The 20,330-nt window shown below is 44.8% G+C and overlaps 1 protein-coding gene across 1 annotated transcript in view; it reads left to right on the top strand.

Moving 5' to 3' along the window:
- Positions 1–1,577: 1,577 nt before the first annotated feature.
- TAS1R1 (taste 1 receptor member 1) overlaps positions 1,578–20,330 on the top strand; it is a 30,489-nt gene continuing 11,736 nt past the window's right edge. The window contains exons 1-3 of the mRNA XM_063941793.1: positions 1,578–1,863; positions 7,554–7,837; positions 12,307–13,047. Coding sequence (XP_063797863.1) covers positions 1,578–1,863; positions 7,554–7,837; positions 12,307–13,047 — 1,311 coding nt within the window. The remainder of the gene's footprint in view (positions 1,864–7,553; positions 7,838–12,306; positions 13,048–20,330) is intronic.

The following is a 20,330-nucleotide window of genomic DNA, read 5'->3' as shown; positions in this document are numbered from 1 at the left end:
TGGGTCAAAAACTGGTTAGATAATAGGGAGCAGCGCGTTGTGGTTAATGGATCTTTTTCAACTTGGACTGAAGTGCTAAGTGGTGTGCCGCAAGGCTCAGTATTAGGGCCGCTATTGTTCAATATTTTCATCAACGACCTAACAGAAGGTCTAGAGAGCATGGTGTCAATTTTTGCAGATGATACCAAATTGTGTAAGGCTATAAATACAGAGGAGGATGCCGAGTCTCTTCAGAACGACTTAGTTAAATTAGAAGCATGGGCAGCCAAATGGAGAATGCGCTTCAACACAGACAAGTGTAAGGTAATGCACTGTGGTAACAAGAACAAAAATTACACCTACCTACTAAATGGGGTAAAATTAGGGTATTCTGTACTGGAAAAGGACTTAGGTGTCCTCATAGATAGCAAACTAAGCAGTAGTACTCAAAGTAGGACTGCAGCAAAGAAGGCTAATAAGATATTAGCATGTATAAAACGGGGTATTGATGCTAGGGACGAGAGTATTATACTCCCGTTATATAAATCACTAGTGAGGCCACACCTTGAATACTGTGTACAATTCTGGGCACCGTACTACAAAAAGGATATCCTGGAGCTAGAAAAGGTTCAGAGGAGGGTGACCAAACTAATTAAGGGCATGGAGACGATGGAATACAAGGAAAGGCTTGAAAGACTAGGCATGTTTACATTGGAAAAGCGGAGACTAAGAGGGGATATGATCAACATCTACAAATATATAAGGGGACAATACACAGAGCTTGCGCGGGACCTGTTTTTGGTTAGATCAACACAGAGGACTCGTGGACACTCGCTCAGGTTAGATGAGAGGAGATTCCGCACAATACGGCGTAAAGGCTTTTTCACGGTAAGGACAATATGTGTTTGGAATTCCCTGCCTGAGGGAGTTGTAATGGCGGAATCTGTCAACACCTTTAAGTATGGGTTAGATAAATTCCTAATGGATAAGGATATCCAGGGGTATGGTGCATAGTCATGCATTATTGTTACTATAAATAGGGCTAAAATGCAACGGCTGACAGCAGCATCAATCAGAAATTTTAGTCAAATCATCATGCATAGGAGACCACAAATAGGTTGAACTCGATGGACAATTGTCTTTTTTCAACCTCAGATACTATGTTACTATGTTACTATGTTACTCCCTCACATCTCCACAAACTGTCTCTTCCGGCTTACATTGTGAGCCGACTGGAGACACCCTCGCATAAATATGGGATTACGTGGTGGTATCAATTTCAACTGTCTAACGGCCCCCAGATAAAATTGAAAACTCAGACTTTATGGGAAAGAGATTTGAATAGGTCCTTTACTGAGGCAGAGTGGGACGGTATATTTAGGTCCTGTTTTAAAGTCTCCAAATGTGTTAACCACTCAGAAATGTTTTACAAACTTGTACAGAGGGCCTACTTCACCCCTGCCAAGCAGCACAGAATCTGGCCCTCCCAATCTAAATTGTGTTGGAGGAAATGTGGCTCCACGGGGGATATCTTTCATGTCTTCTGGGCATGTCCTCGAATACAACCTCTTTGGAGAGAAGTTTTAAATATGGCCGGCATGGTGTTAGGGCTTAGCATCCCAATGGACCCAGCCCTGGCGCTTTTCCACATGTACGTAGATCGCATCTCCGCAGGTGACCGTTATGTCTTGGGGCGCATTTTGATAGCCGCTAAAGCGGCTATAGCACAGTTATGGAAATCTGAGAGTGTTCCCACCTTAGAGTCCATCCAAAATAAGATCCACAAACATTTCATTTTTGAAACCGCGGAGGCTAAATACTCCTCATCGGCTAACTCTATCCACATGAAATGGTTGGGATGGTCTGACTATAGAAGTAGAGAAGGTAGGCTAACAGTGTATAGCTCTCCAATTGACATGTCCGTCCGCGACCTTTCCTAGAGTTATCTACGAGAATGCCGTGATGTTAGATATGTCCTCTTCATGCCTCCTCTTAGCGCTTTCTCCTTTTCTGGTGTCTGTACGTTCAATGTAACCAATTGTATACCCCTTAGATTGTGCGTTGTTTAAGTTTGCTTATGGTAACCATTCCGGACTCCTCCTGTGTTTCCCTATTTCTTTATTCTGTTCCCCATTTCTATGTGAAAACTCTTCAATAAAAACCTTAATGTTCAAAAAAAAAAAGAAAGTGATAGGGGTACCCATTTTACAGGTGAAGTCTTTCAGGTCATGTGCAAACTGATGGGAATTAATAGCAAGCTGCATACTCCATACCGTCCACAGGCGAGTGCAAAGGTGGAGAGAGTGAATAACACTATTAAGAACAAGCTGAGCAAATTAATGGTTGAAACTGGATTGTCGTGGCCAGAAGCTTTGTCACTAGTGTTGTACAGCATCAGAACCACTCCCAGGTCTCCCCTTAACCTATCACCCTTTGAAATCCTTTTTTGGTCAACAACCTCATGTAATGATAGACCCCCAGGATGATTTGAAATGTAATAATGAAGTGACTGTGAAATATTTGGTTGGGATGAGCCAGCAGCTGAGAAATCAACAAAGACATTTAAAGCTGGTGATTCCTGACCTGCCGAACAGTAATTGTCATGACATTGAACCTGGGGATTATGTGATGATTCGAAATTTCTTACGCTCAGGTTGCCTCATAGACAGGTGGGAAGGACCATATCAAGTCTTGTTAACCAGCACAACAGCATTGAAAGTCGCCGAAAGAGAGACGTGGATCCACTCGTCCAACTGCAAGAAGGTCGCTGACCCGGAGAGAACTCGTGACAAAGAGCAGAGTGTAGAGAATCTCGTATCACTGGAGTGTCTGTTCCGGGAAAGTTGAGAGGCAGGACTGCTGAAAGGCATCTGAGCACAGAGAGTAACAAGAGCTAGAACGGTTGTCGTACCACTTTCTTTTTTCACCTCCCCCTGCATTTTTCCTTTCTTTTCTCCTTCTTATTTTCCTCCTTTCCCCTAACGAAATGGATCGATCACAAGAGACTGCGTTTCGGGTTCTGTTAGTAATTCTGGTTTTGATAAGGACAGTTTGTTTTGGTGAGGGTCCCAGAGATGCCGAGCAGGGATCTGGAATGGGTTCTGATGGCAAGTACGAATTTGTAGGATCTCAGGATCAGCACATCATTTTGGTAAAGGCTGGCATCAGTAAGCGCTCTGGTAGTCAAGGAGCTCGGAGGCACTGTGAGGGGTTATTGTCTGATGAATATTGTATTTGTAGGAATTGTGAGAATATAGTTGAGGATGGGTGCATCCAGAGATGTCAGTCCAACCTTAATATCGACATGGACCGGCATCCGTTGAGTGATTACCACTCACTAGTGGGTAAGGTCTTAAACCAGACAGAATGCTGGGTGTGCTCACAGGTACCTCAAGGTCAGAGCAAGTCAGGATTAGTACCATACCCTTTAGCAATAGATGAGGTACTCGAAATACGGGGTGGGAGACCGGTGGACAAGAAATTCAATATTTCTAGGCCCCCTAGTTTGAAGCTCCACCAGTATCATGTAGATAGATCCTTATTATGTTTTAATATTTCCAATTACCGAAAACCGGGAAATTGGGAAGTGACGTGGAATAACCAGACAATGACCTTTTCACACAGAGCTGATAGGATACCCATAGACTCTGAACTTGTACGCCAAATAGCCAACAGTGGGAGGTATTTTCGGTATAGGTATACTCGTGGGAGCAAGACCATGTGGGTTGGAAAAGTATCGCCAGGGTATTGTGCACATATCATCCAGCCCGATACTTGTACTGAGCAGATGGGAGAACTAGGGATGGGTTTCTTTACTTGGAAAGTTTGTAATATGGTGATGTTATATTTTGTCCCCTATGTTCTCCCAGATGATGCCTATTTCATATGTAGGAGGAAGGAGTACAAGTGGCTTGCCCCGAGCTCAGAGGGATTGTGTTTCATTGGGAGAGTACTGCCAGAGGTCATGACCGTAACCCATGATAAGATAAAAGACGTTCACCGCAGTGCTCAGGCTCCTTATACTCATACTCACTATGAACACATCGTCAAGAGACACCTCATAGATAGGATAGAGCATGCATCCTCTGATTTGATCCACGAATCCACCGGGATTCAATTCCTTCTCGCATTAGACATCACCCGTACTGCCAGAGGAATTATAAATTATAGGTATATCCATGTGCTAGCGAACTTGATAGATAATATCACTGAGATGTATGACGACACCTTCAGGTATACGGGAAGGGAGTTACAAGCATACAAGAAGGAACTGATTCAGCACAGGATGGTCCTGAATTATATCACAGCCGTGACAGGTGGGTACTGTGTTACTCTGGCAACTCAATATGGGGTGAAGTGCTGTACGTATATTACAAACAGCACTGATGACCCAACGGAGATTATCGATCAAAAGATGGACGATATCTTACAGTTGAAGTGGGAGTTCAGGAGGAAACACAATCTTACCTTGGCGACTGTGAGTAATGAACTGACCGGCTGGGTCTAATGGTTGAACCCACGAAACTGGTTCTCAGGTTTAGGAGAGTGGGCTCAAAATGTTATTATGAATGTAGGGAAGTTTCTCCTTTATATCCTGGGAGTCATCATAATTATTGGTTTGATATTTAGGTGTGTTCGAATTCTGACGCGGCGCAAGCACGGCACAAAATTGATGAGTCTATGGAGCAAGAGTGCTGTTATAGCAGCAGATTTAATTTATGACCCATCCATAGAGACAGTGTTATGATTAGGATTGCAAAGGAATTTCATGGCCTGTTTCTTTCACCCGTTTCTCTTGTGTTTCCCCCTCTGCCCAGATACATCCATCCAGAAAAGACATCTGCCCTACCCAAAATGTTTATGTGAATGTATTTTAGATATGTGTCTTATCTTCATCTCTGCAACCTCCAGTTAATAGCACACATAGTCGACAGGTGATATCCACATATAGTAGCACTCACATATGTCTCCCCTCCGTGTATCATCAACTAAATGTGCACCCCATTTGTTGGAACAATCCGACAAGAGCTCGGTAGTGTTTGTTGGCCCATTTACAGACCCTTAGTACGGGATGAGAAGGATTTAATGTATACTTCGCAATACCTCGAAGCTTATTTAGAACATATACGGCACGATGATATATGCACCTCAGACACGGATTCATACATACATGCTTTCTACTATCCCACTAGGTCATACATTTCCTACCTACCCCTCTCTCCTGACTATCCAAACTTCTGTAGATATTGTGTAGATATTTTTCTGTTTAGTGATTAGATAGTGGCAGTTATTGGTGACTGCCAAAGGGTGGACTGTCAAAGTCGAAAAATATTGCAGTACACACATCACGTACAAACCACACACAGATGGCCTCTGCGCGTGTACTTGTTCTGCCGTGCTTGCACATATCCGCAATTTGCATATGGTCGCTCCCGCAGTCGTGCGCATCAGCGCGTGGTATGGGTATTTATGGTAGAGTTTGTGAACGCATGGAGAGCTATCAAAACACATTACATATTTAATCCAAATAGTGTACAATGTACACATAGTCCCCCTGCACCTCATATGAAATAAACAACAGTTTAAATGATTTCAGAACAAAGGGATTCACCTTTACAGAATAGGAGGGGACAGAACAAGGTCATAAGGTGGTGTTTGGTATCCAGCTGTAGGGTATTTTAAGGGTAACATTCCGGTGTTGATTTGAGGAAGATCGCATGTTCCTGCGGATAGTTATGTGCAGAAGCAGAATATAGATATAAACTGTATTTACTGTACATTATGTATGCGGCGGGAATCCAGAGGAGACCACCCACAAGAGCAGTTGGGAAAGACATCGCCTACCTATTCAAACCGACCTATGACCTCTCCTGTACTGTAAAAGTGCATTCCTGTGTCCAATGGACAAAGGGATTACAGTATCTATTGTATTGCTTTTGGAAGAAGTGTATAAAGAGAGCCTGCTTCTGGCCTGGTGACACACAAGACTCACAAAGTTATCTATTTGATGACCGAGGACCGGGCCGGGAAGCGCAAGCGAATCTACTCAAGTATGTACCATTGAATGTAGCCATTTACTCTGTTATTTTGTATTGTATTATTTGTATTGTAACCCCCTTTCAGCAATAATCCACTGTGGTGTCGGAACCCAGCGGTTAAATCACAATTGGTGTTGTGTCTTCATTGCCCTGCTAAGGTTTAAAGCGGATTATCATTGCATTGCATTACTGTAAAGGTTTAAAGTGTATCTTTGGGTGTGCGCGCGCTGTTTGTACTTCGTACCCCCAGCGCGGCGTTTGTACGCTAAGTCCGTACAGTGATACGGGACTCCGTACGCAAACAGTGTATAAAGTACGTAGCGTGTGTACTAGGTTTAGCGGCTGCAGCGGCTCCATGGTAAAGTGTATTCTAAGTGTGTATAAGGTATAGCTTTAATTCCTGTAAGATAATCAACATTATCAGGGTCATTCCGAGTTGATCACTTGCTAGCAGTTTTTAGCAGCCGTGCAAACGCATAGTCGCCGCCCACTGGGGAGTGTATTTTCGCTTTGCAGAAGTGCGAACGCCTTTGCAGCAGAGCGCCTGCAAAATCTTTTTGTGCAAAACAAGACCAGCCCTGTAGTTACTCTTCGTGTGCGTTGATTCTAACGACGGAAGGACGGCTTTTGATGTCACACATCCACCCAGCACACACCCAGCCACGCCTGCGTTTTTTCAGCCACGCCTGCGTTTTACCAAACACTCCCTGAAAACGGTCAGTTGCCACCCAGAAGCACCCACTGCATGTCAATGTTCCTGCGTTCGGCGACTGGAATGTTCATTAGACTCGGTGCAAACCCAGGATGCTCATTGTACCTGTATGGCGCGCCTGCGCATTGCGGTGCATACGCATGCGCAGAAATGCAGATTTTTTTGCCTGATCGCTGCGCTGCGAACAACGGCAGCTAGCGATCAACTTGGAATAACCTCCTATGTCATTTTCACCTGTTCTACCGGAATGTCCAGAAGACTGCCAAATTTTTGGCTGTCCTCGGGAGGTCACATTATTCGGAAGCTGGCTGGTCCTATCACATAAAGCAGAGAAAAAGTCAGAGCAGAGGCATAGAGCTGGGGATTGTAGCTAAAGAATCGCTGGGACTCTTAATCTAGGCCTTTCCATGATTATTGTAAACTAGTATAATAGACATTGCATTTGCTGGACCGACAGGTCTATCACCCCACCACCACCACACACCCACACACACACACACACACACACACACACACACACACACACACACACACACACACACACACAGGGAAGGGGAGGGGCGCGCCTTGGGTTCACTGCACATGACAGAGACAGGAGATACCATAGCGAAATATATACGTAGGAAGCGAGTGTACATGGGACAGTACATGTGGGACAAGAGTTGCCGGACTACCCTTGAATAGATGACAGTGATATCACTGGAGGTCCCGGAGTGTTGCTCTTTATCGAAATGAGGGTTGTCACCTTGCATACTCAACCACAGATGTATGTGAGTACAGTAATTACTATAATCGCTCTTACAGAACCTCCTTCAACTCTCAAGGCTATCACCTGCTCCAAGCAATGAGATTCGGCATTGAGGAAATCAATAACTCCAGCACACTGCTGCCCAATGTAACCCTCGGCTACGAGCTGTTTGACACCTGCTCTGATTCAGCCAATATATATGGGACTCTGAAGATCCTCTCCCAGTGCACCAAACCCTATGTAAAGATGCAGAACAACTTTACTGACTACAAGATGAAAGCCATCGCTTTAGTCGGACCGTCCAGCAGCAGTTTTGCCTTTGTTACAGCAAGTATTTTAGGCAAGTTCCTTGTGCCTCAGGTAAGAGTCATCTGTGAATGTTATCAATGCTATAGATAAGATACAGCATAAGGTCATTTAATAATCTGATGTAAGAGCAAACACTCCTGCAGGCTGACCCATGCATTTGCTTTGTCTGCAGCCTTGCCCCACATCCCTTTCTGAATGCAACCGACAAGACAAAAAATAGTGTAGATACAGACATAAAGAAATGTTTACAAATAAAGACTTTGGAGCATAATTCAGAGATATATATACGCAAACCCAATGGTCTGCATACATCTCTGATGCCTTCAGATCTGGACACATGCAGATCTGGCTGCAGTGACGGTCGCAGTGCCCCAAACGCTGAAGCTTGTTTTACAGGATGCGGATGTTTGCTGGTGGTGATGGCCAGGGTTCTGGAAAACAGGGGATGTGTAGACCCCATTTAACGGGCATGCTGAGGCTAGTGGCTTTATCCTTAGATGTAGCTTCACTTGCCCACGGCTGCGCGAAATCACTGCCATCCCAAGTGACCGGAGTGTAACTCAGATGTCTGATCATGGGATTTTTTGTAAAACAAACAGGGCCTTTTCTAGGCAATTTGGCTCCCAGTGTGAACAGTAAAAAATGTGTCCCCACCCCCATAGACATTTGAAAAATAAAAGGGGTGTGGCCTCACTGCAAGGGTGTGTGGCCTTGCTGCAATTACACATTATGCCGCACACCGTAATGCCAATTACACATAATTCCACACACCACACCATAGTGGCCATTACACATCATACCACACACCGTAATGCACTTTAAAAAATATGCCAAACACCGTAATGTCTATTACACATTATGCCACACACCATAATGCCCATTATACAATATGCCACACACCGTAATGCACATTACACAATATGCCATACACCATAATGCCCATTACACAATACTGTATGCCACACACCATAATACCCATTATACATTATTCCACACACCTTAATGCCTATTACACAATATACCACACACTGTAATGTCCATGACACATTATGCCACACACTGTAATGCTCATTACACAATATGCCACACACCGTAGTGCCCATTACACAATATGGCACACACCATAATGCCCATTACACATTATTCCACATACAATAATTCCCATTACACATTATTCCACATACCATAATGCCCATTACACATTGTACCACATACCATAATGCCCATTACACATTGTACCACACACTGTAATGCCCATTACACATTATGCCACACACAGTTATGCCCCTGACACCATTTTATGCCCCACACACAATAATGCTCCTTACAAATTATGCTCCACAGTAAGGCTTCTAATTACTTTTAAATTACCTGCTCATTGTCAGGGGTTTCATGCTCTGGGTTCCAAGCTCATTGCGGGGGGTTCCATGCTTATTGCCAGTTGTTCCATGCTTGTTTCCAGGGGTTTCATGCTCGTTGCCAGGGTTTCATGCTCATTGCCAGGGGTTTTATGCTCGTTGTCAGGAGTTTTACAGTAGAAGATTCAGCTTTCTGCATCTTCTGCCGGTGGCGCCAGCGTTCCTGGCACTTCCAGGTAACACTATACTGCTGTGCTTCCCTGACAGAAGTTAAGCAGGACCCCTAGCATCAGACTCCCTAGGCGGTGGACATTTTTGGAGGTACATTTTAAGCAGATGCCATGCGGATGGCTAGACCGCATGGAATCTGCATAATCACTGGTGGGAGCATCAACACCAGCACCCCTCGCCACCATGGGGTCTGCGGGGGCTGATGGTACGCCACTGCACCACACTGGGTGGGGGGTGGGGGGGGGGTCCTGTTGTGCTGACCGATCATCAGTGATTGGCAGACTGGCAGACACTGGAGGAGGGAAGCAGAGGGACTGGGAGATCCCTCTGAGAGCAGCAGCTGCGGGAAGATTCTCTTCCTGCAGCCGCCCACACTGTATTTGACTGGTCAGATCAGATAACGCACTGCCTGGTGTGGTCACATCTGATGCGACCAATGCCATGGAAGTGGTTAAACTGCATGCTGTGGTGGCAGCTCTAGTAATCCTATTATATATTATTGCTATTCTTGTCATCATTTGAGCCACTGGCTAAGAGATGGGGGTTTCCGGGCAACTCTGCGTTTGCCTATTAGCTCCTAGTAAATAAAAATATTTTTTTTATGGTCAGACTGTCATTTACTGGACCTGTGCAGAGAGCTGCTGGTACTCTTTCATACCCCTCTAGGTTTGAAAGATTTAACCATAGTTCAGGTTTCTTTGAACACGTTCCAGTCTGTTTCAATCGCATCATGATTTTAATCCGGATAGCACCAGTGGAGGGGTGTGACGAAGTCCCCGTGACGAAACGCGTTGGCGTGGTAACTGGACACTTGACGTGACTACGTCATTGCTGACTTGATCCTGTGTGGTCCCAAGCCAGGGATCAGTTGATTAGCTGTGATTAGCGGCCGCTCCACTGGTGCTATCCGGAGGCGCCCGTGTGTGATACATCGAGCTGCTTGTCTCTTTCTGAGATGTATGTATGCATATACTTCTTTTGATTAAATGCTTACAACTGTTTACTTATACTCCGCGCTCCTCATTTGTTCTTTTACATATAAATATATATATTTATAAATAATATATATAATATTTATGTTATTATCTCAGTAGGGGACCCACAAATTTGGGATTTTGAATTTTGGATAAGGGATACTCAACCTGTATTATATCCAGTCCATTGTGTCCAAACTAGTTACTGCAAAGGTCCTGCACATTTTCTGTTATGCCAAACCCATTTAGCTGCCAAAATCATTGGTATGGTAAAGTATGCTAGGCCGCATTACTGGTAGACTGATTGCAAAATGATAGGTTGAGTGTGGAGTAACGGATGTCCATTATTAACTGGAGCCCTTAGGGGGGTATTTATCAAAGTATGGAGTGATATACATAAAGTGGAGAGAGATAAAGCACCAACCAATCAGCTCCTGTCATTTTTTAAACACAGCCTGTAACATGGCAGTTAGGAGCTGATTGGCTGGTACTTAATCTCTCTCCACTGTATGGGTTATGATATAATAGGTCAACAGTGAAAAGGTCGACACCAAATAGTTGACATGAACAAGGTCGACATGTGAAAAAGTCGACACAATTGAAATTGTTGACACAGAAATGGTCAACATGGTTTATTTTTTTTATGCTTTTTTTGTCAAATTTGAGCTTCCAGCACACTGAACCCCATGTTTCGGGCAAGGTGCGTTTCTGTTCTCGGCACAGGTTACCGTTCCCAACTGTGGTCCACATGGATAGCACAATATGAAAAAATTTAAATAATTCCAAAAAACTCATGTCGACCATATGTTGTGTCATCCATTATCATGTCAACCATTTGATCCTGGTGACCTTTTGACCATGTTGACCATATGCATGTCAACCATTTGGTGTCGACCTATCATCTGGATACCACTTTGATGAATACCCCCTTAGGCTCTTCATTACTTTTCCTGATACTTATGGTGGGTACACACTATGTGATACGCTCCATGAGTGATATCGCATAGTGTTTGTCATCCCCTCCCGGGCCATCGACATAGTGCCTACATGACATCATGCCGCACCCGGGCTGAATATGCAGCATCTGACGATATAGTCAGATTGAGCTGCATGTACAGCCGACAGTGGGTGTTGTTAATGACCCCCCTGGATCGCACACCGTCCATCACTGGTAGCAGTATGACTATGGAGGGTATAAAGGAGCAATATTGTTTACAAAGTGTGTACCCACCATTAGTGTCAGCAGGCTGACAGATCTGGTAAGCACAAATAGCAGGTTGCTACCCTTGGCTAAGAATGCTTTTTAGTACTTTAAAAAATATATTTGTGGTATAACTCGACAATAATCATACTTTATGCCATAGAATAACTTCTAGAATAGTCCCTATAGAGGTTTGCAGGAAAAGTTGCCATGTTGTGGGGAATACTGGGCAAATATGTACGTAGTTGATGCCTGGCAAAACCCATCACCCTGAGCAGAAAAGGCGACATTGTGTGGTAGTTTACTAAGGGGTCTATTCATGAAGCAGTGAATAGAGTGGAAAAGTGAGCCTGTGGAGGAGTTGCCCATAGCAACCAATCAGCTGCTCCGTACAATTGTATTAGTATGTAAATTATAAATGTTACTTCAGTGCTGATTGGTTGTCATGGGCAACTTCTCCACTGGCTCACTTCTCCACACGTTTCACTGCTTCATGAATAGTCCCCTAGGTCACCTCATTTACAGTATGCACAGGTTGTGCATGGCAAAAAATACTTTGGCTTTGTTCCACTGCGGCTGTCTGGAGTGGACTGCTCAGAACTTTTGAGTTCCTTTCTTTAACTTGGCAGTTACATTGTCTGAAAATGGGGCTACACTCAGAGATGGTGGCACTTTCGCTGCATGTTTACAGTAAGACACATAGGCTTTACATAGTGCATAAGTCACAGAATGTCGTGCTTATTTTTTACTTTTCAGATAAGTTACTCTGCTTCCAATGAGTTGCTTAGCAGTAAACAGATGTACCCTTCCTTCCTTCGCACCATCCCAAGTGACAAACTGCAAGTTGAAGTCATCCTGAACTTGCTGCAGAAGTTCAGCTGGACTTGGATTGCCATTGTTGGCAGTGATGATGTCTATGGCACAAAGGGCTTGCAAGACTTATCCACCTTGGCGACCAGTAATGGCATCTGTGTGGCGTACCAAGGACTCATACCATACAGCACAGACAGGACATACGTCAAGGACATGGTGAATAACATAGTGAAGACCAGAGTCAGGGTGACCGTGGTCTTCTCTGCCTACTTCAATGCCAGGATATTTTTCGAGGAAGTTGTTAATGCCAATATTACGGATTTTGTCTGGATTGGCAGTGAGAGCTGGTCAGTTGACTCACAAATCGCTGGGATTCCAAATATCAAGACAATTGGCTCAATACTGGGGGTGGCAGTGGGTCAGATCTATTTCCCAAAGCTTTTAGATTTTGAGACTGCCTACGTCAGTTCTATTAAAGCACAATCCAGGAATAGCTATGACTGCAATCAGGTGTGCGCATACTGTCAGTCATTCACCCTGCAGAACATGTCCATCCCCAGCCAGTTTGCTATGTCAACCTCGTTTAATGTTTATTCTGCCATCTATGCTATAGCTCATAGCTTGAATGAATTATTGAACTGTAAATCGGGAAAATGCAGCAACGATACCTTCTATCCATGGCAGGTAAGTCATCGTATTGGTAATAAACACATATAGAGTCTGGTTCAGAGGTGCACGCAAACCACAATGCCATGCCGATCTTCAGTAGTGAAATTCAAAAAACTGCTGCACAGAGCGTGCGCACAAAAGGTGCTGTTGTGATCGGAACAGAAGTACAGTGGCAAAGTGATGGGCATGCCTGGATGGTGACGGTGAGGTTGCCTGAAGTGAATGCAATAAAGTTTATCTCATGAGCGTGTTATAGGAGGGTCACAGCGGGCATGTGAGTGCAAGTGGCCGCGTTTCCGGGTGATGCCATAAGGTTGGTGCAAGTGTTGGTGGTGCATGCGATGATGGCATGTCAAGAATCACTGACGGTGTTACAGCATGCAGAGACACTGAAAGCGGGTATCTCAGGCGCTGGCATCTACACCAGGAGGAGGCTGGAACTAGCATTTGCATATTATCGCAGCTACGACTCTGGCAACAGGCGGAAGAGCGGATACTGCAGCGTCCACCTCGAAATCAGACCCATATAGTAATTTATATACAGCGCAGTAATGACTGATGTTGTATATTAAAGTTAGATGGAGTGTGTTGATCACTATGTATTGTATGAGCTTGGACTGAGTAATGTAGCTCAGAAATCTCACCCTAACACTGAATGTCAGCATTAGGGTTAGGGTAAGGCATAGGCTTAGAGTTAAGGTAAGGCTTAAGTTTATGGTTAGGGAGAGGGTTACTGTATTGTTTACTGTAAGGCTTTGGTGTAGAGTTCGATTAAGGTTTAGGGTAAAGCTCACTGTTAGTGTAAGGTTTAGGGTTAGCGTAAGTGCTAGGGTAACGGTTAGGGTTAGGGTAAGGCTTATGGTTAGAGTAAGGCTTAGATTTAGTGTTAGGGTAAGGTTTTGGGTTAGGATAAGAGTTAGGATAAGGGTTAGGGCAGGGGTCTTCAACCTTTAAGACAGTGTGGGCCACATAAAAAAATGAAACGAAGCCGAGGGCCACTAAGCTATACTGCGGTATTTAGAATCTAAATTTTAATTTATGATTGTAATGAGACCTTTTCTAGACTCATAAGACCATAAAAAAGACTTCAAAAGATAATTATTGTAATTTAATGAATGAAACATGGTCTACTTTACCTTTGTTATTATAATAAGTTCATATCAGTGGGAAACTTGGCATTGTTTTTGCTTGGCCAGCTTGTCGATGTTGGCATCAATGTTAGAAGTCGCTATGCGCAGAGTATTCTCAAGATGTTGGTCTGTAAGCACTGAACTGGACTCATACGGCAATATCACTGGACTGGTGGGTATAATGTGGGCATGCTTTCACAATATTGCTGCTGTCTGTCTGTGATGGGGGGAGGGAGGGTATGATAGCGCCTATGTCAAGACATAGGTGCTATCATACCCTCCCTCCTCCCCATCACAGACAGACAGCAGCATTGTCAAAGCATGCTCCCTGCCATCTCTGCTCTTAATACTTAATACACCCCCTGCTGGGTCCCCCGCCACGCCCCCTGCCCTCAATACTAATTTATTCACTGCCATGCTCAGGCTGCCGCACCCCCGTCCCCGCCGCTCCCGCACGCCGGGTTCCTGCACTGCCCCCTGCCCTCAACACTTATACACTTTTATTCTCCTGCCGCAGCCCCCCCCCCCACCCCGCGCCGGGTCCCCGCCGCACACAGCCATGCTCAGGCTGCATACATGCTGCCGCACCCCCTCCGCTCCCGCCCGCACTGCCCCCTGCTCTCAATGGTAACTTGCCGCACCCCCCCCCCCAGCCGGGTCCCCGCCGCTCTCACCCACCTATTCAACACTGCAGGCGGAGGGAGACACAGGGAGGGAGACACAGTAAGGGTGACCAGGCCACTGACCAGCCTAAGAGGAGCTACTCCCCTTCTTCACAGGCAACCAGTGACAGTGCGGGGGAGTCACATGACTCCGGGAAAGGGAAAAATTTTTTTTTTTTTTTTTGTGTTCATATGTGCGCTGCGGGCGGGCGCGTCGGCGGGCCATGGAAACCATAGCAGCGGGCCACCTGTGGCCCGCGGGCCACGGGTTGAAGACCCCTGGGTTAGGGTAAGGCTTATGGTTAGAGTAAGTGTTAGGGTAAGGCTTAGGTTTAGGGTAAGGCTTACAGTTAGGGTAAGTGTTAGGGTAAGGCTTACAGTTAGGGTAAGGCTTAGAGTTCGGCTAAGGGTTAGGTTTAGGGTAAGGGTAAGTATTAAGGTTAGGGTAAGTGTTAGGGTAAGGTTTAGGGTTAGGGTTAAGGTTTAGGGTAAGACTGGGTTAGGGTAAGTTTTAGGGTTAGGATAAGTGTTACAGTATGGCTTAGGGTAAGGCTTAGGTTTATGGTTAGTGTTAGGGTTAGGGTAAGTTCTAGGGTTAGGATAACTGTTAGTGTATGGCTTAGGGCAGAAGATCTCAAACACGGTCCTCAAGGCATCCCAACGGTCCAGGTTTAGGTATATCCATTGCTCAGCACAGATGTTTAAATTAAATTCACTGAGGTGCTAATTAAGTCACATGTGGCCATGCATGGATAAACTTAAAACCTGGACCGTTGGGGTGCCTTTAGGGACCAAATTTGAGAACCTCTGGCCTAGGGTAAGGCTTAGGTTTATGGTTAGTGTAAGGCTTAGGGTAAGGGTTAGGGTAAGACTTATATAAACCAGAAAGAACAGCGCTTAGATCAATTTATGGTTTTGAATGGACAAATGTATCCAGAGCCAGCCCTAGGCATTTGCTATTCCTAGGGGCATGCCTATATTCTGTGTGTAGCATTTCGTATGCAGATGCAGCCACAGTCGCACACAGAATATAGGCAAGCCGCATATCATTTTAAACAGCAGAAGCTTCTTGTGTATCCTAGGCACATAGCAATGCAAATAAGATGCATTTTCATCAAAAAAAGGCGCTCGACGTTAGCAAGCTGCCAGCTGACCCACGCAAGGCATTTCCTGCTGCATGGTGTATTGAGGCAAGATTTATGAGGACACATCTGTATCCAAGCAGAGGCAGAAGTCACAGTGTAAACGGCCGTGTGAGTGGGTTGGTTGTGCAGTAGTATCCGGCATATGTGTAAGGGGCATGGGCCCTCATTCCGAGTCGTTCGCTCGGTATTTTTCATCGCATCGCAGTGAAATTCCGCTTAGTACGCATGCGCAATATTCGCACTGCGACTGCGCCAAGTAATTTTACAATGGAGATAGTATTTTTACTCACTGCTTTTTCATCGCTCCGGCGATCGTAATGTGATTGACAGGAAATGGGTGTTACTGGGCGGAAACAGGCCGTTTTATGGGCGTGTGGGAAAAAACGCTACCGTTTCCGGAAAAAACGCAGGAGTGGCCGGGGAAACGGGGGAGTGTCTGGGCGAACGCTGGGTGTGTTTGTGACGTCAAACCAGGAACGACAAGCACTGAACTGAACGCAGATGCCGAGTAAGTCTGAAGCTACTCTGAAACTGCTAAGTAGTTTGTAATCGCAATATTGCGAATACATCGGTCGCAATTTTAAGAAGCTAAGATACACTCCCAGTAGGCGTAGGCTTAGCGTGAGCAACTCTGCTAAATTCGCCTTGCGAGCGATCAACTCGGAATGAGGGCCATTATGCATGTCATGTGTATAAATGCATTAATAATGTGTGGCATATGTGTAAGGGGTACTATGTGTGTCATGTGTATAAGGGCATTAATAATGTGTGGCATATGTGTAAGGGGCACTATGTGTGTGATTATGTATATAAGGGCATTAATGATGTGCAGTATATGTGTAAGGGCATTATGTGTGTCATTATATGTATAAGGGCACTAATAATTGCAGCATATGTGTAAGGGACATTATGTGTATAAGGGCATTAATAAAGGTTGGCATAATGTGTAAGGTGCATTATGTTTATAAGGACATTAATAATGTGTGTTACATGTGTAAGGAGCATTACTGTGTGATATTATGTGTATAAAGGCATACTAATGTGTGGCATTATGTGTATAAAGTGCTCTACTGTGTGGTGTTACGTATAGAAAGGGCACTACTGTGTGGTCTAATGTGAATAAAGAGCAATATGGTGTGGTGTAATGTAAATAAGGAGCAATTCAGTGTGATAATAAAGTTGCAGTACTGTGTAGCGTAATTTCAATTGGGGGTACTATTGCGTGGCCATGCCCCTTGCAAGCAAAAACACACCCCTGTTTGGGCGCAGTGTTCCTATTTAAAATCTAGGTACAGGTTGAGTATCCCTTATCCAAATATTCTGAAATACAGACCTTTTTTGAGTGAGACTGAGATAGTGAAACCTTTGTTTTTTGATGGCTCAATCAGGGCCGGTTCAAGGGCGCAGAGCGCCCCGGGCAGGAAAGGGGCGTGGCCTAATACAGGGGGCGTGGTGAGTCACGCCCCCTGTACATTGAAAGCGCCGCTTGAATGCTGAGCGGTGCGCGATGACGTCATCGCGCACCGCACAGCAAAAGGTCCTCTCCACGAAGAGAAACTAGACCCTATGCGTCTAGTTCCCTTCGTGGAGAGGACCTTTGCTGTGCGGTGCGCGATGACGTCATCGCGCACCGCTCAGCAGTTACTCTCCACGAAGGGAAACTAGACGCATAGCGTCTAGTTCCCTTCACAGGAGGCGCCGAGGACGGGGACGGCAGCGGGCAGCGGAGGCGGACGGGGGACACAGCGGGCAGCAGTGGCGGATCTTGCCACGGTGCGGCGCCCTCCGGATGGCGCCAGCGCCCTCCGGAAGGCGGCGCCCCGGGCAAAAGTCCTGCTTGCCCGTGGCAAGAACCGCCACTGGGCTCAATGTACACAAACTTTGTTTAATACTCAAAGTTATTAAAAATATTGTATTAAATTACCTTCAGGCTGTGTGTATAAGGTGTATATGAAACATAAATGAATTGTGTGAATGTACACACACTTTGTTTAATGCACAAAGTTATAAAAAAAATTGGCTAAAATTTCCTTCAGGCTGGGTGTATAAGGTGTATATGTAACATAAATGCATTCTGTGCTTAGATTTAGGTCCCATCACCATGATATCTCATTATGGTATGCAATTATTCCAAAATACGGAAAAATCCGATATCCAAAATTCCTCTGGTCCCAAGCGTTTTGGATAAGGGATACTCAACCTGTAGTAGGAACACCAAAATAAGGACTTCTATGGGTGAGGGGTGATGGTGCTGGGAAAGGGGTGCAGGGTCATAGGCTGAACTAGTGGTGGTGCTAGGGGGCACCAGCCAAAATTTTGCCTGTGGCATCATATTGGTTAGGGCCGGCTCTGAATGTATCACATGGTGATCTAAAAGGCAAAACATTTATTAATAAAATATACTTTAGCTGGGTGACAGCAGGTCTACTCAAGCAAAAAGTAAGTATATAAAAACATCAGATACAAAGTAAATGCTGCATAAAATGATTACTTTGTATCTGATGTTTTTTATATACTTACTTTTTACTTGAGTAGACCTGCTATCACCCAGCTAAAGTATATTTTATTAATAAATGTATTGCTTTTTAGATCACCATTTGATACATTTGTCCATTCAAAACCATAAATTGATCTAAGCGCTGTTCTTTATGGTTTATATTATTTGTTTTGAGGAGTGTGACTATCTCCTATACAGCTGCTGAGAAAACCTGCCCTGGTCGCGCCTGTTGTGCCTTATAACCAATGCAGGGAAATGGCACTGATGATCCCATTTGAATGTATTTATCTCTGATTCCCCCCCCCCCCCCCCCTAAGAATGTAACAGCTACATACTGGGGGTAAGGTGCAATCAGCGAGATTGATGGACTATTCAGGGAGTAAGGGAAATTGCTACTATTTCTGATTAAAATTATATGTGGCATGCCTATATTCTGTGTGTAGCATTTCGTATGCAGATACAGCCACAGTTGCACACAGTATATAGGCATGTTACATATCATTTTAATCAGCAGAAGCTGTTTCTGCATCCTAGCCACATAGCAATGCATATAAGATGCATTTTCATAAAAAAATAGGCACCCGATGTTAGCAGAGCTGCCAATTGACTCACGCCATGAACTATATGTGTCATTATGTGTATAAGGGCATTAATAATGTGTAACATATGTGTAAGGGGCACTATGTGTGTCATTAAGTGTATAAGGGCACTAATAATGTGCGGCATATGAGTAAGTGACATTATGTGTGTCATTATGGGCATTAACAATGTGCGGCATAATGTGTAAGGCGCATTATTGTTAGGGTCTCCTGCCCTGTGCTGCCACGTCGTCATGGCAACCGGGAGACAAGTGCTAGTGGAGTAACCTGAGCGCAGCTGATACTCCGGTTCGGGTCTTTTGCTGTGCAGTGGTTATAGGCTCTGTGCACGGCAGGGGATCCGGTGCTGGTTTTTGTGCTCACAGTCTGTGAGGTCTGAGTGGGGCGTGGACAGCACCTGCTTTATAAGGCCTCTTTTCAGGGTAAGCAGATGCTGCTGAATCTCTGTTGGTTAGTCAGTTCATGAAAGTTAGCCAGTACTGTGTAGCTTTGTATTTGTTTGTTGCTTACTGCAAATAGGCCTGGGGATTTGGTATTACACTCTGCCAATCCAGACCTAGCAGTAAGACTGGAGTCAGTCGTTTAGCTTGCTGGGGTTCTGTTATTACTCTGTGAACTTAGCAAGTTTGCGGCTGTATTCTAACACTTGCCTGTCTAATCCTGTCTCACTGTGCTAGGTGTCAGGGGTCAGTTTAGTGGCAGTAAGCTTAAACCTGTGCACTGCAAGTGAGAATCAGGATTGTGGAGGCTCTCCTTGTGTCTATCATTCCATCTCTGACCAAGGAGTTTACTGCCACACCCGTTGGTAACCCTTTAGGGTTTTGCTGTTGCCCTTAGCAACAGCATTTCGGGTTCTCTACGTATTAAAACACAACATCTTGCTTTTTACATCTGAGCAGTTCTAATACAAGGGAGATACCCAGTTCCTTAGCCTCTGGGCTTCTCTGTTCACTGTGTGTGTATTTTGTTACCCTATCACCTTCTGTGTACGTTATGTCATATTCCCCAGTTTGTCTGTGAGTCCATTTGTTTTGCATAACAGTTCAAACACCAGTACATTCCTGCAGACACTGGAGTGCATAACAGTTCTGACACTAGTACTTTCCTGCAGGCACTGGTGTGCATAACATATTCAGCAGCCTAATACTCCTGTTGAAATTTTGTGGGAATATGGAGCATACCCCTCAAAATACGTTGCAACAGGTGGTCGATCAGGTGCAGGTCCTGACTCGGCAATTTAATGATTTGTCCATTAAAATGCACAC

Source organism: Pseudophryne corroboree, chromosome 10, assembly GCF_028390025.1.
Source record: "Pseudophryne corroboree isolate aPseCor3 chromosome 10, aPseCor3.hap2, whole genome shotgun sequence".
Taxonomy (NCBI): Eukaryota; Metazoa; Chordata; class Amphibia; order Anura; family Myobatrachidae; genus Pseudophryne; species Pseudophryne corroboree.
This window is presented reverse-complemented; position numbering and strand designations above follow the sequence as displayed.